This window comes from Capricornis sumatraensis, chromosome 3, assembly GCF_032405125.1.
Source record: "Capricornis sumatraensis isolate serow.1 chromosome 3, serow.2, whole genome shotgun sequence".
Classification (NCBI taxonomy): Eukaryota; Metazoa; Chordata; class Mammalia; order Artiodactyla; family Bovidae; genus Capricornis; species Capricornis sumatraensis.
This window is the reverse complement of record NC_091071.1, coordinates 173,732,054-173,756,136: the sequence shown is the minus strand read 5'-3', so window position 1 is coordinate 173,756,136 and position 24,083 is coordinate 173,732,054. Positions and strand designations below refer to the sequence as shown.

The 24,083-nt window shown below is 51.8% G+C and overlaps 1 protein-coding gene across 1 annotated transcript in view; it reads right to left on the bottom strand.

Annotated features, from left to right (window-relative positions):
- Positions 1-1,958: 1,958 nt before the first annotated feature.
- ASAP3 (ArfGAP with SH3 domain, ankyrin repeat and PH domain 3) overlaps positions 1,959-24,083 on the bottom strand; it is a 49,805-nt gene continuing 27,680 nt past the window's right edge. The window contains 21 exon segments of the mRNA XM_068967318.1: positions 1,959-3,237; positions 5,138-5,196; positions 5,199-5,227; positions 5,770-5,995; positions 6,813-7,008; positions 7,137-7,244; positions 7,339-7,406; positions 8,039-8,154; positions 8,322-8,407; positions 9,591-9,768; positions 9,955-10,049; positions 10,326-10,459; positions 10,541-10,731; positions 10,854-10,902; positions 12,776-12,863; positions 13,182-13,251; positions 14,392-14,501; positions 14,683-14,769; positions 14,951-15,026; positions 15,435-15,520; positions 15,767-15,901. Of these exon segments, the coding sequence (XP_068823419.1) occupies positions 3,163-3,237; positions 5,138-5,196; positions 5,199-5,227; positions 5,770-5,995; positions 6,813-7,008; positions 7,137-7,244; positions 7,339-7,406; positions 8,039-8,154; positions 8,322-8,407; positions 9,591-9,768; positions 9,955-10,049; positions 10,326-10,459; positions 10,541-10,731; positions 10,854-10,902; positions 12,776-12,863; positions 13,182-13,251; positions 14,392-14,501; positions 14,683-14,769; positions 14,951-15,026; positions 15,435-15,520; positions 15,767-15,901 (2,262 nt within the window). The 3' untranslated portion in view covers positions 1,959-3,162.

Below are 24,083 nucleotides of genomic sequence, written 5' to 3'. Positions count from 1 at the left end.
ATTCATTCATACATGTATTTATTGAGTGCCTACTAGGTGCCATGCACTTTTAGCCTTGAACATCCTGAGAAGTACAAATCAATTCTGCTGGAATTCCAAATGTGCAAAACTTATGGAAGGGAGAGTGTTTGGCCTGTCAGGGTTAAAGAAACTGAGAAACTGGCGTGGCCACAGCACAGAGGTGACAGGAGTGTGCAGAGGGGGAGCTGCCTGATCATAAAAAGCACTATGAGCCACTTTTAGGGTTTATCAACCCAAGCAAGCCCCTCTGGGTTGAAGAGACAGCTGTCTGCAATTACTTACGACTGGTCTTTTCAAAAAAGCATACAACTCCCACTGTGAATTAAGTGACATCAAAAGAAGCCAAGACTTTCATCAGGGCTTGAATGGACGCTAAGAAAACATCAAGTCCTATTCTTTCTTTGTACAGATGGGAAGACTGAGAGCCAGTGACGCCTAGGATTGCACTGTTTAACCGTTATCAGGCGGTACCCACTACCTCCCCTCTGCCTACCCATCCACCTTGGAGGTCAGGTCAGTTCACTCACTCAGTTGTGTCGACTCTTTGCGACCCCATGGACTGACCTCAAGGCCTCCCTGTCCATCACCAACTCCCAGAGTTTACTCAAACTCATGTCCATTGAGTCAGTGATGCCATCCAACCATCTCATCCTCTGTCCTCCCCTTCTCCTCCCGCCTTCAATCTTTCCCAGCATCAGAGTCTTTTCAAATGAGCCAGTTCTTTGGATCAGGTTCCTAAACACATCTCTGACAGCTTCCTGCATCTGACTGAAGGCTTCAGAGCAGCCTGGAAGTTGAGAATTAAGAACTGGCACTCCTAGAAAGGACCCCTGAACCAGCAAGAGACTAGAGTTGGGGGTAAATACACCAGTTCTTCAGTCTCCATGGGACGACTTGAAGGCATGTTCTAATTAATACAATGTCAGAAGTTCCCTTCTTTTCTCACGGTGGTAACTCATTAACACACCCTTTACTGCTTTTTTTTTCCTTCTTTTTAAAAATATGTGTTTATTTAGGGGACTTCCCTGGTGGTCCAGTGGCTAAAACTCTGTGTTCCCAATGCAGGGGGCCAGGGTTCGATCCCTGGTTAGGGAAGTAGATCCCATATGCCTCAACAGTATATATTTAAATATATTTTAAAATATATTTATTTATTTGGCTGCCTTGGGTCTTAGTTGCAGCATGTGGGATCTTCGTTGGGGCATGCGGGCTTCTCTGTAGTCACTTCTCTCTAGTTGCGCACGGGCTCACCAGTTGTAGCGCGCGTGCTTAGCTGCTCTGCAGCACGTGGGATCTTAGTTCCCCAACCAGGGGTGGAATCCGCACCCCCTGCCTTGGATGGCAGATTCTTGACCACCGGCCCATCAAGGAAGTCCCTCCTTCGCTGTTTTTTGACCTCCTGTTTCACATCCCTGCTCCCCCTTTGTGCTTCCTGGGACCATCTCACAGATGAACTACCCTCTCCAATCCTCGTCTCAGGGGAGATGAAGTCGAAGCAGGCACTGCAGCAGAGCTACACTGCAGGTCTCCAGACTCCCAGTCCAGTGCTCTCCCTCACACCTTGGTTTCCCAGCCTTGGCACTATCAACATTTTGGAAATTCATTGTTTTGATGGGCTGGCCTGTGAACTGAAAGATGCTGAGCAGCAGCCCCGAACGCTAGCCGCTAGATGCCAGTATCACCTTCCAGTCGGGAACAGTAAAAGATGTCTTTGCCTTGCCATATGGCCTTGCGGGGAGAATCGCTCTGGTTCCCATCTACTGCTCCGCACCAGGCTGTCCCTTTCCAAGTCGAGAGCAAGAATTCCAAGCCCTAAGAATCTCTCCCCTTCTCTATGGCTCTTCAGAGCACATAAATGATACCACTGAAATTTACTCCAAAAAATCCTTTATTAGAGATGAATGAAATAATAACAGATCTGAGATGAATAAAACCAGTCACTGGGGGCTCTGAAGACAACCCTGCTCCTGTGGGATCACAGACTGGCCAGGTCTCCAGGGTAAACAGCCCAGCCTCCCTGGCCAGGCTGCCACGTTGGCCACTGGCATCTTCCAGCCTCCCTCGCTCATCCCGGTCCGTCCCTGCCAGGACTCAGTGCCCAGCGCCCACAGAACTGATGTGTTAGAGATTGATGATGGCGTAGGTGTATCTGTTTTCCAGTATGGGCCTGAAAGTGATGGTGGGATTTCTGATGCTAGGAAGCAGAACCTCTAAGTCTCCACCCTCCATTTCTATCACTCTTCTTTCTTGGCCCTTTGCTTCCCCTGAGACTGGAAGGCTCCTGAGCTGACTGAGATAAACAGGAGGGAAGTGATGATAATCATCCTAGACCACGCCTGTCCTTCTGGCTAAATCAAGGAGAGCAGGCAAACTGGGGGTGAGCTCTACCCTACCTCCTGGCTGGGGATCTAGCAGAGGTCCACAGGAAGGCTGTGCTGTCCCTCAGGAGTGATATTTAGAATATTTATTTAACAGCCAGTACAGCATGGGCATTGACCAACCGGATGGATGCAGGCTGAGCCAGCTGATTTGTCAGTCTGCCCTTGAGCCCAGAACCATCCTCTGGAATAGCCCTGCCCATTCCCAAGCCTAACTCTTGGGACCAGCTGCTGGGAAAGGGACCTCAGCTGCAGGACCTGTATCTTATTCCTGTGGCCTCTGCAGTGCCTGGCCCAGGAATGGACAAAGAGCCAGAACTCAGTCAAAGAATACTAGGCTAATGAATGGCTGAGAAGACAGTCCCTAGTCTGGCAGAATCCCTGGCCTACAGAATGATGAAGGTGGGCCAAAGTCCCCCAGACTGATGGAAGAAACACTGCTCTGATGAAAGATTTAGGGTTCTGCAGCTGGAGCTAAGTCAGGAGCACTAGGGTTCCAGACATAGGGTTCCCTTGTCCCTGGCAGGTATGAGATAGAGGAAAACAAACCACTGTCAGCCCTAACACAGAGGGCCCAGTGTTCCTGGCAGGGGCATGGGCTCATGGCAGGGAGGAAGGCCAGCCACAGCGGCACAAGGGACAGAAAGAACAAGACCCCAGGGCATGAACACCTCAGCTCCTCAGTCTTATGGGCTGAAGTCCTAGCTCTGAATGCTGGGGTTCAGCACAAGGGTGGTTCAGGCATGCAAGGGCCAGCAAGGAGCTAGTCCTGCAAAAGCTGCACAGAACTTGGCAGGAGAACCCCAGTCCTCGAGCCATCTCCTTCAGGGAAGCCGACCTGGGGAGGAAAGGATGAAAATTGGTATCTTCTAAGCACTGCAGATGGTGATTGCAGCCATGAAATTAAAAGACGCTTACTCCTTGGAAGAAAAGTTATGACCAACCTAGATAGTATATTCAAAAGTAGAGACATTACTTTGCCAACTAAGGTCCGTCTAGTCAAGGCTATGGTTTTTCCTGTGGTCATGTATGGATGTGAGAGTTGGACTGTGAAGAAGGCTGAGCGCCGAAGAATTGATGCGTTTGAACTGTGGTGTTGGAGAAGACTCTTGAGAGTCCCTTGGACTGCAAGGAGATCCAACCAGTCCATTCTGAAGGAGATCAGCCCTGGGATTTCTTTGGAAGGAATGATGCTAAAGCTGAAACTCCAGTACTTTGGCTACCTCATGCAAAGAGTTGACTCATTGGAAAAGACTCTGATGCTGGGAGGGATTGGGGGCAGGAGGAGAAGGGGACGACAGAGGATGAGATGGCTAGATGGCATCACTGACTCGATGGACGTGAGTCTGAGTGAACTCTGGGAGTTGGTGATGGACAGGGAGGCCTGGCGTGCTGCGATTCATGGGGTCGCAAAGAGTCGGACACGACTGAGAGACTGAACTGAACTGAACTGAAGCACTGGGAAGGGCAACCCAGTCCAGTATTCTTGCCTGGAGAATCCCACAGACAGGAGCCTGGCAGGCTACAGTCCATAGGGTGACAAAGAGTCAGACACGACTGAAGTGACTTGGCACGCACACAAGCACTTATTATATCCCAGCTGTTTATCTCACTCAGTTTCAAACAGTTCTGTTGTAGGTAAATGAAATTATCGTGAATGAAATATCTGATTTTAGAGAACGAAACTGAGGCTTGAAGAAGTGAAACACCACTTCTCCAAGGCCTCCACACACCAAAGCCCAGGTCCTTATTCTCACATCTCAACAATGGGCATCAAGCGGGTAATGGACGATGGTGGCCGTAGACACACGTTAGTGACGGGTGCCTGCCTTTGGTGGACTGAGGATGACGATTCCTCAGAGACCCCCAGTTCCTCCCATCCATTACTCTCAAAACATACAACTGATGCCATCCCTGGTGAATCCCCAGGGGAACTAGGAACAGAGATGGCTTCCTTCTTGGCATGCTTGCCTCTGTCCTCTGCCCACCCCCAGGCTCCTCATCTAAAGATGTGTGATTGTTTGAGACTCTGTGATTCAGCAGGGAGAAGCTGGATTAGGGATGACAGCTTAGAAGAGGATGATAGCACATCCTTGAATGCCTAGAAGTTTCAGCAGATTCCAGGAGACTCCTGTACAAGGGGAGAGTCTGGCAAACCAAGGGCTGGTACCCTAATCCTACCCTAATCCTAATCTGCCACCCTAATCCTACCTCATCTGCAGGGAAGCAGTACCTCTTCTCAGCGATCAGGCTGGCTGACACTGCTTTGCTTATCCTCCCCTGGGGAGCAGCCAGAACTTGGGCTTCGCCACCTCTGCCGTCTCCCAAGGCCTCCGCTCTCCCCAGCTGCACCCATCAAGGGCTGCAGCAGGGGAGGAGGAGCAAGAGGAAAGGGACTGGCCAAACAAAGGCTGCCCCCGGTGCTGGAGAGAGATCTCCCCCCCGAAAACAATCACTCTTGGCCAACTCTGCCTCCCAGGCACCCTGTTGTGCACGCGTGCCTGCTCAGTCGTGTCCAGCTCTCTGCAACCCCATGGACTGTAAGCCCACTGGGCTCCTCTGTCCATGGGATTCTCCAGGCAAGAATACTGGAGTGGGTTGCCATTTCCTACTCCAGGGAATCTACCCAACCCAGGGATAGAACCCACGTCTCCTGCATTGGCAGGTGAATTCTTTGGCACTTCGTCACTTGGGAAGCCCAGGCACCCTGTCACCATCCTGCAAATCACACGTCCTACCCTCACGTTCCTTCCGGGTACAGGCTGCTGGGCTGAGGGACACTCTTCCAGGCTCCGCCCCCCCGCCGATAGGAGCGCGTGCTCTCGGAGCTGGAAGACAGGGAAAGGCTAACGTGACCCCCGTGTCCAGAGAGCCCCTTGGAGTTGGGGGGAGAGGCTCAGGGAGAAAGCGAGGGTGGGGGCTTGGGATGGCTGGGTAGATAGTCCATGAGGCCCCAGGCCAAGTCCATCACAGGCCTCAGAGGCCTAGAACTGACCTCCACACTGGAAATTTCCCCATGTCTATTCCCCAAACTCCAAACTGAAGGGTCTGCAAGGAAGGGAAGACTGGATCCTGGGTTGGAGGTGGGGACACAGTGAAGACCCCACTGTGAGCCCCCAGAACAAGTACACGTGAAGGACGAGGCCTTTGCTCTTCCAGCCTGAGCCCCAGACTTGGGAGCAGATGTGTGAAGGGGGAAGAGGTCCAGTCACCCTCCACTTAAGGTCTAGCATTTCCACATTGTTCATGGGCCTCAGAGCTGGGAGGCATCTCAGGCTTCAGGCAGGCACCCTTTACAGGTGGGGAAGTAAATGAAGGCTCAGAGAGGTCTGGAGACTTGGCTACACTGCATAGCCGGGCTTTCACCAACCTGAACCTGACTGGGGGATACATCTCTGCAGGAGAGGTTCCAGATGTCAGGCTGGGGCGGGAAGGGCCTGGGGGCTCGCAGGGGCCCTCTTCAGAGCTGGGTAGGGTTTCGTTGGGACCCCCAGGTTCCACAGGGCTTGTAAGGCTGGAGGAGGAGGAGGCTGGGCTGCTCAGGTTCTCAGAGGCCCCAAGGGACTCTGAGCTCAGGCTGGGAATTTCAGAACGATCTGAAATCAGAAGTGATAAAGCCTGTCTTCATCACTTACGCAAAGGAACTTTTGACCTTGGGGATCTATCACGGTTCTCTCCCAATTCCCAAACCCGCCGCCCCCCCCGCCCCACCTCTCCAGCACTTAACTCTTCCCCATCATGCTTCAGTCTCATGGCTCACGCTGTTCAGTTTTGCTTCTGCTCACACCCTCTCCTCAATCTGGACTCTCCTGCTCATCCTTCAGGCTCAGCTTTGATGCTTCCCCTTCCAGGAAGCCTTCCTAACCCTCGCACCAATCCCAACAGGATCGGCTCCCTTCCTCTCCTGAGTTCCCAAAACAAGCTTATTCATTCTTTCAACCAACAGTTCTTGACAACAGCCAGGCACTGTGCTAGGTGCTGGAGAAATAGTCAGCAAAGCTTGCTTCTTTCCTTTCGGGATTTATGTTCTATGTCACACTATGCCTTAGATTATAATGAGCTAGCTTCCAGTTTTTATCTCCCTCTCTAGACTGTGTCTCAGTAGACCCCAAGGGACTTGAGATACAGTGGATGCTCAAAACATTCTTCCCTCTCTTTTAAGTGAAGCACTGAAGAATCTGGAATAAGACATACCTGGGTTTGAAGCCCACATCAGGGCTTAGCTGTGGGATCTTGGGCATGTTACTTAACATCTCTCTGCCTTTACCTGTAAAGGGGAGATGATAACCCCTACCTGCCAGGTGATGGTGAGGCTAACATGGACTAACATAGCACTCTTAGCTCAGTCCCCCAGGACATAGCAGGCCCTCAATGAATGGCATGAGAGCATTTTTTCTGGGCAACCAACCGTACCTCCACTGGCATGTCCCACATGCCCGTGGGCCATGGTCCGAGAAGGGTTTTTGACCGGCAAAGGTGGGGGGCAATCCTCACTCTGGCTCTTAGGGGCAGCTGGTCCCAGGCTGGTGATGGTCTCATAGGTCTTGTTGCTGATGTCCAGCCTCCCACTGGTCCAGCGGGCCTGGGCTGGGGGCTTCAGTGCACAGCGCTGCTGGGGAAAAATTGTGATAGGGAAGATGGCCTTGGTTCCCCACGCTCAGCCCTGCCCCTCCTCACATCAGGGCCCATCTGACTCTTCCCTTGGGCTGTCTGGAGACCCGAGAGGCTGGGACGCACCTTCTCTTCCTCATCCTCCTCACTGTCAGAGCCAGGCTCTGTGGAAATTCCCCAGGGGTAGTCCAAGTGCAAGGGGAAGGTGAGGGTCCCAGCCTGGGCCTGCTCCAGCTGCCGAACACAAAGCCTTTGTAGTTCAGAAGGCCATGGGCTCGGTGGAGAGAGAGGAGGGCTCAGGGGCTCCCTCTCCTTCCCTAGAGCTCACCAGGTTCTCACACTCCTTGTGCTGCTTCTTCCTGGCCATGTCCAGAGCCGTCTCTCCTGCGTCATTCACTGGGAGGGATAAAGGCAGCGGTCATGGTTAGGGTCAAAGAGGCATTATAGCACAGAGGTTAAGATGAGTCTTAGAATCAAAATTGTCTAGGTTTTAATCCTGGCTCTGCTACCTCATGGCTGTGTGACCTTGGAGAAGTGACTCAACCTCTCTGGGCCTTAACTGTCTCATCTATAAAATGAGTATGACACCAACTACTGATGAGGTTGTTGTAAGGATTGAATTAGTTAATGGACATAGAAAAACCCTGGCACATTATCAGGTACACATTAAACAGTAAACACATTAAACAGTAGCTATTACAAGCACTATTATTCAGATTTAGTTAATGTTTACTTGACTAGGTACTTTCAGAAACATTTAATTTTATCCTTTTAGCACATCTACTAAGCCAGTGATTTCATTCCCATTTTACAGATGAAGAAGCTAAGGTTCAAGAGATGAACAGACAAACTCCAACATCACAAAGGTGGTCAGAAGCAAGCCAGGATTAGAACCCAAGTCTGTCTGCAAAGTCCATTGGCAGTGCTTGGACTCTATAAGTGCTCTGTGTCTGGGAATAAGGCAGGAAGTCCCCCACGAGGGGCAGTCAGGAATGGGGGGGTTGATGGAGGAGTTGTCGGAGCCCCACCTGTGGCCACTGAGGCTCTCCCTTTCAGCAGCAGCTTGAGGCAGTCGAGCTGGTTGTAGAGAGCAGCGCAGTGGAGGGCGCTGTTCCCATCAGCAGCCTTGGCATCCAGGTGACCACTGCGGGTGTCGGGGGGTCAGGGAGGCAGGGAGGTAGGAAGGGAACAGATAGGTGAGGGGGTCAGCGTCAGAGGCAAAAGAGGGAGAGGAAAGGAGGGAGGAGATGGGGAAAAGAGGAAGGAAAGGGGAGTGTGAGGAGGTGGGCAGGCGAGCAGGAAGGTTCTCACCCATTTTGGATGATGAAATCCACCAGGGGCAGGGAGGCCTGGTTGGCGACTCTGACAGCCAGGTGCAGGGCGAGCTCTCCAGGTGCCTGAATACACGTCCACACCTCTGAGTTTCCCCCGGTTCACCTGCCCCCGCAACATTACCCTCTTGAACGTTTGCTGCCCCCTGACACCTCCAGATATGAGAGTGCCAGAACCCTGGTGAGAGGAGACTGAACGGGGAAACCTCAGGTTCCAGAGCGGGGTGCAAGGCCATTCCTTCACTCCTTCCTTCAGCGGATCTACCTCCTCCTCCCCCAGGAGAAGGTGTTTCCCAAACTTGGTTCTTGGCCCTGCACTCCTCTCTCTGCTCGTCCCTCTCATGACCCCCAAGACGGCAAATAACCTTGAGCTTTCAGCTATCATTTGCACGGAAGCTGCTCCAAATTCTTACCCTAAGAAAGCGCTACACCCACCCTGGCCCCTGAACAGCTCCACCAAGATATCAGGCAGAAGGCTCGAAGACAAGGCACCCAATTTCTGATGCCCAATCAGTGTCCATTTAATCTTTCAAAAGTCTGTGTTATCCTTTCCTTCCCAGCTCACGTGATATTTGTTACGGGAGTCACCAATGCGACGGCCTTCCCCTTCTCTGATCTCACCACCCCTACCCATTTCTAAGGCTTTTCAAAAAAAAAAAAAAGAAAGAAAAGATTCTATCATTTATTGCACATATATTATGCACCAGGCCCTTTCATACATGACTTAATTCTCACCTCAACCCTGTGGGTGCTATCATTAACCTTTTTACAGATGAGGGGAAAAAGAGACTTAGAGAAGTTAAGTAACCTGCTCAGGAGCACACAGCTAGGAAAAGACAGAGCCAGGATCTGGCCTCAAGGTTGCCTGACTAAAGCTGTGCTCTCTCCCATTTATCCCTCTGATGGGCAGGGTTTGAGCAGATGTCAGAGGTGGGGCACGGGCTTCTCTGGTGGCTCAGATGGTAAAGAACCCACCTGCCAAAGCAGGAGAGCTGGGTTTGATCCCTGGGTTGGAAAGATCCCCTGGAGAAGGGAATGGCAGCCCACTCCAGTATTCTGGCCTAGACAATTCCATGGACAGAGAAGCCTGGTGGGCTTGAGTCTATGGGGTTGCAGAGTTGGACACGACTGAATGATTAACACATACATACACACACATACACACACATACGTGGGGGCAGCGGGGAGTAATAGCCAGTCCTGGAGGAGGACAGGGTGTGCTAAAGTGGTCCTTAGAGAAGGTTCTCACCTGCCCCTCAGGCCCTGGCAGTGGCTGTCCAAAGTCCTGCCCATTAGCAAAGGCCTGCAGCACAGACAGGAGATCCCGGTTGCAAATGGCTGTCCAGAGTCTCTGAGGCTCGGGCGTTGACCTCCGGGCAAACCTGTGTTCCACATACTTGGCCACAATATAGTCCCTGCGGGTGCTCCTGCCAAAAATAACCGCAGGATGTCAGACCAAGGACTGTTTCCACCCAGCTGACCCTTGAGACCATCCCGCATGTCCTGGACCCTTCCAGACCGGAGACTCCTCTCTTTCCCCAGGCTTCTCCCTGGGCTCTGGGGAAGCAGAATTTCGCCGGCCGGCATCCGCCCCCATCTGAGAATCTCCTTACATGTCACTCTCAGCTGAGGGTTTAGGGCCGCCGTGCGAGGGCAGCTGGGCCTCCATGACCTCATTGAAGCGAGTGTTTCCGATGTTCAGGGCCAGCTGGGTTCGTGGGGAAAGTGATGGAGTTGAGACCTGGAGCTTAGGACAGCACCCACCCCTGGAGGACTGAGCCTCCAGAGGTCCCGCCCCTCAGCCTCCCTCCTGGTCCAGGCCCCGCTCCTGACCATCCTCTTTCGTGCTTGTCTGCGTCCTGGCCCCAAATCGGCGGGCCTCATCCAACCCCACAAGCTCCAGCGGAGCTGAGCCAACCGGCCCAAGCCCCGCCCCCTAACCAGGCCACGCCCCAAACCCCATCTGGCCCCGCCCCGCCCTAACCAACAACTCCGAGGGGCCCAGCAGGTCCAAGGTAAGGGACTGCATGCGTGAGAAGCGCACGCCCAGCTCACGGTGGACGCCCGAGCACTGGATGCAGGTGAGCACGCCCAGGTTGGTGCTGAGCCAGGTGGGGTCTGCAAAATAGAGCCACTCGTGCCTTAGAGGCGTGGGCCCCGCCCCTCTGCTTCCACCCGCTTCTCCTCGCCCCGCCGCACCTGCAGCCCCACAGTCGCAGCACTGGCCATTCCCGGGCCTGCTCTTGACCTCGGCGATGAGCAGTTTTGTCAGGTCCTGGGGCTCCCCGTCCAGCCCGGCGGCCCCCCAGGGCCCCGAGCCGCTGCCAGGCTCCCCAAGGAAGGCACTGCTCAAGGCTTCGTCCTTGCTGTTCTGCAGCACAGACACCCACCTGCAGAGCCGGGTGGGCCACAGCGTGGGGATGACACCGCCGGTGATGGGGGGCTTCTGTATCAGGGCTGGAGGCTGCCTCCCTCACCCCCACCCTGAGGCTGGCCGTGGAGGGGCACTCACGCCTCACACTCATGTTCGTCCTCTGCCTGGAAGTGGTACGTCCTGTTGTCTGTGGGGAGAGGAGAGGTTGTCTGGGCCACAGGGATCCTGCTGGCCTTACCTCCCTGGGCCCGGGAGGGTCTCATCCCAAGTGCTGGGTCCAGAGGGAGCTCTTGTCCCCGTGGGGCCAGGCTGGGTTAGGCTACCAGGGGAGGGTGATGACAGTGGCCAGCAGAGGGGGCAGTTTCTCAGCAGTCCCCTTCAAAGTCCAATTCCAAGAAGGCCCCTCTGTAAAGCCGCTTCCAGGGGCAGGCGCCGTTTCCCAGGGCACAAGACCCCCCTCGGCCCACAAGCAGAGTATCCTCTGAACCTACAACCACCTTCCCACTCAGCCCCAGGTCCACAGCCTCCCTTCTGGTCTTCCTGGCCTGTCCCCCGCCCCACCCCCCAGCCTGCACCAGCTGCCAGATGGCTGGGCCCCAGGTTCTGCCCTAATCACGCCATTTCACTGCTCCGAGGCCTCCTATGGCTCCCTCCTTCCCGGAAAGAAGGTCCAAATCTTTAAGAGGTATTCCCAGGGACTTCCCTGGTGACTCCAGTGGCTAAGAATCCATGCTCCCAAAGCAGGAAGCCCAGATTCGAGCCCTGGTCAGGGAACTAGATCCCACATGCCACAACTAAGACCTGGCACAGCCAAATAAATACAATAAATAAATAAAAAGAGAGACATTCCCAGGCTTCATCTCCCACTGCTCCTGCGTGAACCCTGCACCCTGGCTAAACTGGTGGGTCTACCCTCCTGTTTCCATGCCTTTCACCACACCAGGTCCTGTTTCCTGAAATGTCCTTCCCTAGACTTGACATTCTGGGTTCTTCAAGGTCAGACTCTAGTGCTCTCTTCTCCCAGCAGCCTTTCCTGATCCCCCCAGGCAGGGCAGGACTTCTGTCCTCTAATCTCTGAGGGGGCCCTATCTGCACCTGTCTTCTGGACACTCCCCATCCCCTTGCAGTCCTGGGTCTCTACATTACACCCGGCCAGGCAGAGCTCCCCAAGGACCAGATCTAGGGCTTTCTCAGCCTGTGCTAGCCCCCGTGAGATGCCTGTCACCAAAGACTCCTAACGATGAAAATGGAACATTTTTAAGTAATATTAATTTTGAAAGCCAAATTACCCAAATCCATTTAAATATGTTTTACAGAAATAATCACATTCAGAGTGGTGTATGGATATATTCTGGGCTTCACTGATGGCTCAGTGGTAAAGAACTGCCTGCCAATGCAGGAGACGAGGGTTCGATCCCTGGGTCGGGAAGATTCCCTGGAGAAGGAAATGACAACCCACTCCAGTATTCTTGTCTAGGAAATCCCACGGACAGAGGAGCCTGGTGGGCTACAGTCCATGCGGTCAGAAAACAATTTAGTGCCTAAGCACGCATGCATGCATGTGGGTGCATTTTAATCTTTAATGTGATGTAGGGTGAAACCTTTAAATAGCCTGTCCAGGGCTTAAAGAGTTGTATGCCTGTAGTAGGCTATTTGATAAACACTTGGGGCTTCCCCAGAAGCTCAGCGGTAAAGAATCCACCTGCAGTGCAGGAGACCCTGGTTCGATTCCTGGGTCCGGAAGATCCCCTGGAAAAGGGATAGGCTAGCCCCACTCCAGTATTCTTGGACTTCCCTGGTGGCGTAAAGAATCTGTCTGCAATGCGGGAGACCTGGGTTCGATCCCTGGGTTGGTAAGATCCCCTAGAGAAGGGAAAGAGTAACCACTCTAGTATTCTGGTCTGGAGAATTCTAGGGTCACAAAGAGTCGGACACAACTGAGCAACTTTCACTTTCACTTGTGGAATTGGACACAGACCCCTAATTGGAGCCTCCCAGGACTGACTGGTCTCTTAGAGAAGCCTTGGCCACTTGAGGTGTAGGGGGCAGGGACTACTCACGGGTCACCAGGTCGAAGCACTTTTTCTCCTCGGGGTTTGGCCTTACTTGGCATGTTAGCAGGGTCAGCTTCACTGGGGGCCGGTTTATCTGTGGGAAGTTGCGGATGGAGGATGTACAGTTACCCTCTGGGCCTCCCAAACTCTTAGGCCTCAGTTTCCCAATCTGTTAAATGGACATAATAATCGTGTTCCAGTTAATGTTTCCCCTCTCCCAGCACCTCAAGGATGTGGAGGATGGAACAAGACCAGCTTGGGGGCTTTGGAGCCCATCCTTCCTCCTGCAGGGGGTCTCCAGCTCCCTGGATCCAGGTTTGCATCTTAGAGGGAGGACCTGCCACCTGTCTGTTCTGAACACCAGGAGGAGAGGACCCATCATGCCCTGAGACCCCCATCCTCCAGGCCTCACCGTGCTGTGTGAGATGGTCAGGCAGCCATACTTGACTCCACACTTCCTTTTCTGCCAGACTCTTCGAATTCTAGGGCCCAGAGGGATAGAGACCATCACCCAGGGCTCACATTAGGCGTGAACATGTCAGTGAACAGGGTCCTGGACCAGGTCTCCGACCCCACCTGTATGACCTCCAGTCCCACTTCTTTACCTTTTCTGTCCCCTGACTCCGACCCCTATACTCCTCACTCCCTGGCTCCCTTCTGATGATGGAGGCACAGCCCTGCCCTTAGAAAGCTCCCAGTCAGAGAGGGGAAACAGCCCCACTCTCTGAGAATCTTTATTCTAAAGGGGACCATGCGATCTTGGTCCTCTGAGAGCTTCCAGTCTGATGGAAGAGACACAGCTTGCAACCTTAGGGAGCTCCTAGTCTGAGAGAAGGAATAGGCTCTTGACCACAAGAGATGAATTATGATTAAAGACAAAGCAAGATAAACACTGAGACTCCCAAAATAAGATGGACTTTCCAGGTGGCACTAATGTTAAAGAACCCGCCTGCCAATACAGGAGATGTAAGAGACGCGGGTTCAATCCCTGGGTCAGGAAGATCCCCTGCAGGGGAGCATGGCTACCCACTCCTGTATTCTGGTCTGGAGAAGTCCATGGACAGAGGAGCCAGGCGGGCTATAGTCCACAGGATAGGAAAGAGTTGGACACGACTGAAGCAACTCAGCTTGCGAAATAAAATGAGCAAATCCATAGTCAAAGCTACTTAACACTTTTCCTATAAGAGGTAAATATTAACTGGTTTAACCAAGTTATTTTTCTCTGATAAAAACTGATTAGTTAGTAAAAAAAAAAAAATTAATGAATGGATCCCATAAAGGCTTTTGCATTTACAGCCTGATTTTTGTTTTTCACACAAGGGAACAAGGCACAGCCCACATTTTCATGTCCAGGCATATTCAGTATATTACAACGGTTAAGAGTGAGGCCATGGAGACTGCCCAAAAAGTGTTTGGCGCTGCTATTCTTCTTTACATTAAGAACTGCAACGTTCAGCAGAAGTTCATGAGCCCAGGATTCTGATGGTTTTGCACTGCAGCATGGAGAGCCCTGGAACCCTCAACAAATAATAGCAACAAGCCCTTCAGGCACCTCCCTCAACCCTATCATTTACTGTCTGTGTGGCTTCGGGCAAGCTACTTGAGCTCTCTGAGTCACTTACCCATCACTTTTCTTGTACAAAAAGCCAACCTTCTCTGTCCCAAACTGCTTGTTGCCTTGGTGCTGGTGGATGCTGTAGCCACCTCCCGAGTTCTTCCGGCTCAGACTCTCCTGTTGCTTGGACACGTGAAGGAGACCTCAGGGCATGTGGGGCAAAGAGCCCCGTTCTGCAGGGTTCTCGCTCAGGGAGACCTTTTCAAGGGGACCCTGTGGGGTCTTCCTTTCTCTCCCTCTCTCCAGGGTGGGCCTGGGAAGGGGTGGGCACTTGTTCAGGGATGATTTGGGGGCTGACCTCTCTGCTCTCGAGCTGCAGCGTCCCTCGGAGGGAGTCCCGGAGCTGGGTCAGCTTCTGTAGCTCCTCCTCCTGGGCTTGACGCAGCTATGGGATGAAGGGCAGGACCCGGTTATCAGCTGGCAGTTGTGCCAGGCACGGAGCTCATGCCCAGAGCAGCAGGGCAGCAGCCTCTCTCTCTTGGTAGGAGCCAGCTCTTCCACAGCCACAGATTTTCCCAGGAGGACAGGGGGCTCGACCACACGCTTGGGGGTGAAGCCCGACTTACTGTGTGTACTGAGACTGCCAGCTTCTCGATGAAGGGAGACAGGCTCTGAGCTGCCTTCAAGCCATCTTGGAAAAAGCTGAGTTTGAGGCCAAGCATGGGACCAGAGAGAGAGATGAAAATGAGAGATTAAGTATGAGAAAAGGTGCTCTAAAGATCCCAGGGCACCTGGTGGGTAGTACAGTGTGATGGTCCAGATCCCGTTTTCTAGCTATGCGATCTTAGTAAATCTGAGCCTTAGTTTTCACATCTGTAAAATGGGAATAATATCAGTAGCTGCTCACAGGGGGTTGGCAAGTACTTAGTGGCTGATACTTGGTGAACAATCAATAAAGAGCAGCTGCAAAAAGCGTTACCAATGATATATATTCACACATAGAAACTTCAAAGGTCTGCCAGACACTGGGGATGACCCTGTTCTGGGTTGCCTGAAGGGTTAAGGAGCAAGAGACTGTGGGGCTATGGGTAGGACACGGGGGGAACCTACTTGTGCTGAGCGTGGAAGAATTTGATGAGGCTCTGCAGGAAATCAGGACCTTGCTTCATCTGGCTCTCCCCGGCTTTCAGCAGATACTGGGGAGAGGGCAGGGCAAAGTGTGTGACGTGAGCAAGACGGAATCCTGGGGACAAGAGGCTGCTGTCTTCATCCCGGGCTAATCTTTCTGGCCAAGACTGAACCTGGGTGACATCTCAAGGGCCATCTGGCAAGGACCTGGGCTAAGACTGTGACTGGCCCCAAGGGTTCAGGGATGTAGACTGGAAGACACATCCTACCCCACCCTCACCCTGGGGCCCGCCTCACCCTGGGGCCCCCCTTACCTCACACATGTGCAACTGGAAGACACGTCGCTCTCTCTGCGTGTCCTGGGCCACCTCCCCGGTACTCCCTCCTATCACCCTGGCCCGGTCCCTCTCCTTCTCCAGCCTGGCCCTAGACCCCAAGGAAAGAAAGGCCTGAACAACTCTCCCTAGGCCCCTGCATGTCCCACCATCCCTACATGCTGCTCTCTGCACGGGCACACGAGGATGAGGGGAACCCTCCTTTGTGCCAGCTGTTGGGGTACAATGGTCAACAAGGTGGGTTCAGAGAATCTACAGGCTGGTAGCGGGGAAAGACATGAATCAAATCACAGCCTTGCAGTGAGGGGAGAGTAAAATGGGTATCGACCTCATCTGGCTGCTCAGGAAGCGATACTGGAGCTGAGATCTGAAGTCTAAGGAAGCCAGGGCTGGGTGGGAGGATCAGACCATGTGACAGCCTGGAGGCAGGAGAGACGGGGTCACAGCAGGGAAGGAGGGAGGTGCTTCCAGGTGCCAGACCGTGCAGGGCTGGATTCAGACCATGCTGAGGTTCTTGGTCTTTGTCCCAAGAGCAATAGGAAGGAGTTAAAGGTTTCTAATGCAGGGAGGGGATGGGTTCCCATGGACCAGGTGGGATTGGGATTAGAGTTTGCTGGAAGGGATTTAGGACCAGGGGGGTTAGAAGGCACCACAAGGTGCCTCCATTCTTCTGAGCCAAGAGCTTCCATTTAGAGCTTAGAAAACTTTGATTCTTTTCTTTTGTAGGTCAAGAAAGAAAGCACTTCCCACCCTGTATCTGAGAGTAAGCTGGGCCTACCCCTACTGTTCTCTGGGTTGGTGGTTTCCCCTGTTTGGGGTTGGGTGGAACTGTGGGCAAATAGTTTCCTGGAAATGCCACACCCATTAGACCACCCACTCCCAACCAGGAGAGTATTTCCACACTTGGGGCTGGACCCATGAGCCTGTGTGAAGGAGACAACCTGCATAACAGTTTTGCTTCCAAGGGGGTGTCAAAGAAGACAGACATGGGACAACCTTACATCTGCATTACTTCCCCTCTCTAAGCCTCAGTCTCCACATCTGGAAAATGGGGCTGTTTATCTGTATCCAGATGAGATAAAGGATGCAAAAGACAACACAGAGAAGACACAGCAGCTGTTATAGGCCTCTTTAGGCTGCAGTTCTTCCATCTATAAAGGGAGGAAGCAATGGCCTAGACTGAGTTCTCAGTCTTTAGTTCTAGGCTTTACTGACCTCAGACCTCTGGAATGGTGCTTATTTGCACAATCTGTCTCTGGAGACCTGAAGAGCAGTTTCTCAATCTTTGAACTACAGACATTTTAACCGGATACTTCTTTGATGTGGGGGCCATTCTGTGCATACAGGCTGTTTAGCAGTGTCCTGAACCCCTGCGCACTAGATGCCACTAGCATCTCCCTTGTTGTGACAACCAGAAATGTCTCCTGGGGGATAGGGTGGGGGCGCAAAATCACCCCTGGGTGAAAGCCACTGCTCTAAGAGCAGACTTTTGCAGGGTTTTTGGTGGTTTTGTTTTTAATTTTCTTTGAAGTGGTGATTCTTCATTTCGCTAAAGCTTTATAATACCCCAGGAGGGAGTCTATGGCAGAAGAGTGCAGTTAGGTGGGGACTGACCCTGTGAACAGGCTTGGGGGTCAGGGCAGATGCTTTTTTTGGGATCTGAAGTTGAGTGGCAGAGAGAGAGGTGATGGCCAGGCCTGAGCAATAATGAGCCTGGCGGCTCATGAAGCAGGACAGGGGACTGTGGGGGCAGAACAAGGGAGAGGGCAAGGGGGGCTCCTGCCTTCACTGTTATCATGTCTGTAAACAGGGAAAATGAAAAAATAAGCTACATGTCTATCAACGGGAAGTGGGCAAATAAATTATGCTATGGCCACATACAAGGATATTATGCAGCTGTTAAAAAAAGATGGGGAATACACTGACATGGAAAGCCTGCTCCAGAGTAAACAGACAAAAAGGAAGCCACAGTGCAGTAAAGCGTCGTGTCCGACTCTTTGCGACTCCATGGACTCTACAGTCCCTGGAATTCTCCAGGCCAGAACACTGCAGTGGGGAGCCTTTCCCTTCTCCAGGGGATCTTCCCAACCCGGGGGTCAAACCCAGGTCTCCCGCATTGCAGGCGGATTCTTTACCAGCTGAGCCATGAGGGAAGCCCAGTACAGTGGCTAGAAATGTGGATTTTGGATTTATGGCAGCTCCCTTGCTTATTTAACCTTTATGCATCTTTCTAAACCTCACCTTCCCCATCTCCAAAAATAAGACGAATACTGCCTAGGTCTGCAATGATCTAACGCATTGGAAACATTTAGTACAGTCCCTGGTGTGTGGTAAGGCCCTCAATAAATGGCAGGACTATGATGCTGCTAATGACACTGACGATTAGAGTAATAACCTGGTGATTCCTTTAGATACTTTTTTGTAGTGTAGGGTGGGCTTCCCTGATAGCTCAGCTGGTAAAGAATCCGCCTGCAGTGCGAGAGACCTGGGTTCAATCCCTGGGCTGGGAAGATTCCCTGGAGAAGGGAAAGGCTACCCACTCCAGTATTCTGGCCTGGAGAATTCCATGAACTGTACAGTCTATGGGGTCACAAACAGTCGGACACGACTGAGCAACTTTCACTCGCTCACTTCACTCACTTCCTATTTAGAGCTTCCCTGATAGCTCAGTTAGTAAAGAATCTGCCTACAACACAGGAGATCATGGTTCGAATTCTGGGTCGGGAAGATCCGCTGGAGAAGGGATAGGCTACCTACTCCAGTATTCTTGGGCTTCCCTTGTGGCTCAGCTCATAAAGAACCTGCCTGCAGTGTGGGAGACCTGGGTTCTATTCCTGGGTTGGGAAGATCCCCGGACGAAGGGAAAGGCTACCCACTCCAGTATTCTGACCTGGAGAATTCCATGGACTGTATAGTCCATAGGGTCGCAAAGAATCGGACACGACTGAGTGACTTTCACTTCCAATAAGTTTTTTTTTTTTTTTTTATAATGCCGGGTCTAATGGAGATTAAAGGATAGAAGCTATTTAGTTCAGAATGAAGATAAGGGGTGAAGTATGATACAGAGCCTTGTGATTAATCATAGCTTCGTCCTTCAGCCTCAGCTATGGTAATTATAGAGATTTCCCTATAAAGTCTGACATAGTCACCCAAAATGACCCGAATCACCTCACACTAATAGCTGGGAGAGCTTTTATTGCAACACACACACCCCCACCCAGAAAATAACAAATTCCATTCCCTCCCTGTCCTCAAAGGATCACCAGTGTTTCTTAAACATTTCAAACCTTAAGAATATTTTTTATTTCCTTTGAATGGAGTTGCAGCAGAAGTGAAATACAATAGTGAAAAGTGCTGAAATGCTAGTTACTAAGAAGACAGAGACAACTGGAGAGGTGGAGCCCAGCCATTGCCTAATGTGATCCAGGGGATGAGAGACAGGTACCGGTAAAGTGAGGATGTCAGGGTGGGGAGATGGGAGAGGAAAGGAATCAAAAGGAACCGTGCACCTGCCAACCTGGCCCCCTGAACACCTCTCCGGCGATGCCTTTTCCAATCACCCTTCTCTCCCCCTAAACAAAACCGCTTGCCTCTTCTGCCGCCTCTGTGCTGATAACCATCACTAGAGCACTTTTGCTTTGTATTTTCATTCTTTTGGGTCTTTCTTCTTCCTAACAAACCAGTGGGATCCACTAAGGCAGGGATTGTGGTGGTATTTTTTTTCCACTCACTGCTCAACCTAGAAATTGGGGATCACAACCCCTTTCCCTTCCAGGAACAATCAAAACTGATAACTGATGTAAAGAGCTTATCACAGCAGTTAGCACAAAGGAAGCTCTTAAGGAAGTATTATTAGCTGCTGTTATTAATGTTTATTTTGAAAAAGATTTATTTGGCTGCACTGGGTCTCAGTTGAGGCATGTGGAATCTCTAGTTGTGGAATGTGAGGTCTAGTTCCCTGACCAGGGATGGAACCCAAGCCCCATGCACTGGAAGCATGGAGTCTTAGCCACTGGGCCCCCAGGGAAGTCCCTTAATAATTATTTTTAAGCGATAATTTTGTGCTGTGTGCTCTGCCAGGCCCATCACACACTAAAGCGACAACCCCGTGAGGCAGGACTCATGACTTTTATTTTATAGACAAGGAGCCTGAGGCTGAAATGATAAGCGACTTGTCCAGGCCACACAGCCACTAAGGACTAGAGTTGAACCCAAGTCTGCCCGATGTCAGAGCCTTAGCGAGCGTCCTGGCAGCCAACACTGTGGCTCAGATTCATCCCATCCCTCCTTCCCTGGCTGGTCTTCCCCAGCTGGCGACAGTCACACTGTCTCTTCTGATAGATCACGGTCAGAAACTATTTTACAGAAGGTGAAGCTGAGACCCAGAGAAGGGAGGTATTGGCTCAAGATCCCAGGCTGGTGGGGGAAATGCTAGGAGCAGAGGTCTGGGCTTCTGCCTCTCTACCCCGTGGTGTTATTCTGGCCCCCGTTCTGGCTCAGCAAGAGGGCAAATAAGTACGTGTTGAACGGCACTGCCAGGGGCTGGGTACTGCGTCTGTTTCATCTCCACATCAACCCTGGAAAGTAATGTTGGCTCCATCTTTCAGACGAGGAAACAGCCCTGAAAATGGAATAGCCTAGGTAACTGTGTCCACTGCCCAGGGCCTGGGATGCCTTTCTTAGCAGCCCCAGGTGGGGAGGGGACCCTCCTACAGGAACAACCAGTGTGTGGGAACCTGGTGGTGATCAGCAGATGTTATCAGGGCCCTGGGTCCTTGCTGCTGCTGCCCAGACTGGTTTGGTAAGAATGAAGTGCAATTACACAGCAACTTTTGGCTTGCTAATATCTAGCTACACCTGGAGCGTGCATAAAAGGAATGCACACAGTCACCTGTGCCAGGACATAAAGGCTCAACCTACGTAACACGAGGAGACAGGAGGCTACGTGGGGTAGCAGGAAGAGCACCAGACTCAGAAATCCCGGGGTCTAGCCTAGGCCCTGTTGATAACTCACTGCATAACCTCAGCCAAACCACTTTCCCCGTCGTTCCACAGGCTTTTCTTTAAATGGAACCTCACAGGCAAGATCAATATATCAGTCTGGTAAAGGCCCAGCTGCTTGGGGAGGTCAGCACTGCTTAGGGCTTATTCTATTTAGTAGATGGGTGGTCCCCAGTGTTTTTGGCACCAGGGACAGGTTTTGGGGGAGACAATTTTTCCATGGACCAGGGGTGGGGATGGTTTGGGGATGGTTCAAGTGCATTACTTTTATTGTGCACTCTATTTCTGTTCTGTGGCAATCTCAGGATGTTCTGCCTTGACTTTACGGTTAGGGTTTGCCCTCCCATGAGAATCTAATGCCGCCGCTGATCTGATAGGAGGCAGAGCTTGGGTGGCAAAATGAACGATGGGGAACAGCTGTAAATAGACGTGAAGTTTCACTCTCTTGCCTACCACTCATCTCCAGCTGCGCAGCCCAGTTCCTAACAGGACTGGTCCGTGGCCCAGGGGGTCGGGAACCCTTGTAGTAGATGATTTCCTGAAAGGCTGGGGGCTCAGTCAAGGTAACTCGGGAAGAGGAAGGCTATGTGATCCCACATTATCAGAAAGAGAAAGGCCTTCCGCCTGCGTGTCCACACCCCTCCCCGGCCGCTGGTGAGAACAGGCGGCCACGCCCATCACAGCCCCACACCCTCCAGCACCAGCTCTACACCCACAGCTGGGGTGCACGTGGAGACCCCGGCAGAGGAGCCGTTTCAGGCTTCCGTCAGACTCAGGGAGGTCCCCATGGCGCCGGGAGCCTGAGGAACAAGAAAGCTCCAGGAACTACTTCTTGGAAAGATTCTACAGAAATGATCATGGGTGGGAGCAAGGATGTAGTTCCAAGGATGCCTCCAGAACAAGGGCAGATTAAATACACGGTGGGGGGTGCCTATGTTGAGACACAGTGCACAGTGCACCCATTTAAGCGACATTATTGGACTTCCCTGGTGGTCTAGTGGTGAAGAATTCACCTGCCAATGCTGAAGACACAGGTTCGATCCCTGGTCCAGGAAGATTCCACGTGCCACAGGGCGACTAAGTCTGTGTGCCACAGCTACCGAAGCCAGCACACCCTAAAGTCTGTGCTCCACAACAAGAGAAGCTACCGCAACGAGAGAGGAGCTTCCGCCTGCCACGACTGGAGGAAGCCCGAGGGCAGCGACGAAGACGCAGTGCGGCCAAAAATAATAAATAAATAATAATAATGTCACATTGTATATAAAAATATGTAATGACGTAGAAAGATGGTCATGATGTATTTTTAAGCAAACCGCCCCCCAGTATAATTATGATGTTGGTTCTGTAAAAATAGTTCTTTATACACAGAAAAATGACTACATAGATGTGAATACTTTAGGCTTAGAAATGAAGGGCCAAAACTTCCCTGGTGGTCCAGTGGCTAAGACTCCACACTGCCAATTCGAGGGCCTGCATTTGATCCCTGGTCAAGGAACTAGATCCTATATGCCACAACTAAGAGTTTGTATGCTGCAAACTCTTTAACCTGGCACAGTTAAATAAATGAATAAAAATGAATGTCCAAAAAAGAAAGAAAAGAAATGAAGGCTCTTCTTCCGGGTTTTTGGTAGTTTCCTCCCCCCCCCACATTTTTTGTTTGTTTTTTGTTTGTTTTGGCCATGCCACACAGCTTGTGGGATCTTAGTTCCCCAACCAGGGATTGAACCTGGGTCATGGCAGTGAAAGCACGAGTCCTAACCACTGGACTAACCCAGGAACTCCTGCTCCTCCACTTTTTAAAAATGATGAAGTTACAGTGCTACCCACACTATGGAAAAAAATTCTAACAATAGAAAAGTACTAGATATCCCCCTGCAGGTCCCTAATCTTCTCCGAAGGATAACTTAAATTTTTTCCTCTTCTACTGCCCCATATTTTCCAAAGTTACGCATAATGAATACATACTGCTTTCCAAAAATGCAAGAGAAGCCAACGTTTCACAAAGAAGAGTAAACAGTGCCCCGAGGTTCAGTGGGCCCAGCTGGGCCGGGGAAGAGGGCTGGGGCCGGGACTTGGACAGAGTTTAGAAGGCAGAGCCCAAGGAGTCCCCACGCAGGAAGAGCTGGTCACTGGGCACCTGAGACCACTTCTGTAGCCATAATGTCCCAGTAGCTAGTGAGAAACCTGGTTGGTGCACACAAGAGGCCTGGGTATGGTCTTTCCTCCTCTGTGTCCAACTAAATGCTTACAGATACTCCCTGGTGTTGCAGAAACAGGATCACCAAACGTGAGTCCCAGGTCTGCCTCTGCCGAACTGTGTGGCCTTGGGCAAGTAACTTAACCTCTCTGAACCTCTAATTCCTCCTTTGATAACTGGGATACCAATATCACCCTCAGAGGGCTGGGTGAATGTGAGGATGGATGTCTGGCACTTGGAGGTATTCAGCAAATGGATGCTCCTTTCTGTCTCTCTACCCACGTTGGCACCACCAAGCAGACGGGTCTCTGAGAGGAGCATCTTGGGGTCCTTTCACAATAGCTCCTCCTTGGTTGTCTCGTGGTCAAGCCCCCAGACTCCTTTCAAGGTCTGGGCATAAACCAACCCCCTCCCGTAAACATTTCTGGAGAGCGAGATGCCATGCACTTCCGGGTGACACACCCTGGTAGCACCTGGGTTCTTCCCCACATCCAGCCTCCTGTTGCAACAGAAGCATCACTCTCCCAGACAAACCACCCTGGCCACAGTCACTTACATTTTGGCTTCGTAGTCCTTCCATGCCTTCTCCAGCTGCTTTTTGGAATCCTGTAGTTCAGAAAAGAAAAAAAAACAACAATTTGCCTAAAGAAGGTCTTGGGGTCTGGAATCAACAGGACACTTTGCTACAATTAGGGGGACCCTGTGTTTGCAGGTCGAGAGCCACCCTCCAACCAACCCATGTTCACATTAGCCCTGACTGCAAACCTCATCTGCAAAATAAACCCCACTGACCCCACTTCTCAGAGCAGAGGCCCTCCTGCCAACTGACCTCTTCCCACAGTTGAAAGTAATCAGTCTGAACTGGCAGGCTCAGGCCTAGGATATTGGGGCTGTTTGCCGGGGTGGGGGTGGGGTCTGCCCTGAGTCCCTCCCTTAGAAGATGGAGATCACCATGAGGAAGAAGAGGGAGGATAAAGATCGGAATCCTTCCCCTAACTTTGTCCCACTGTTTTCTCCTGCCTGGTTCTAGCTCATCCTTTCAACAGGAAGGTACGGGTTGAGAGACATATGCACAGAGGCGATAAGAAGTCTACCCAA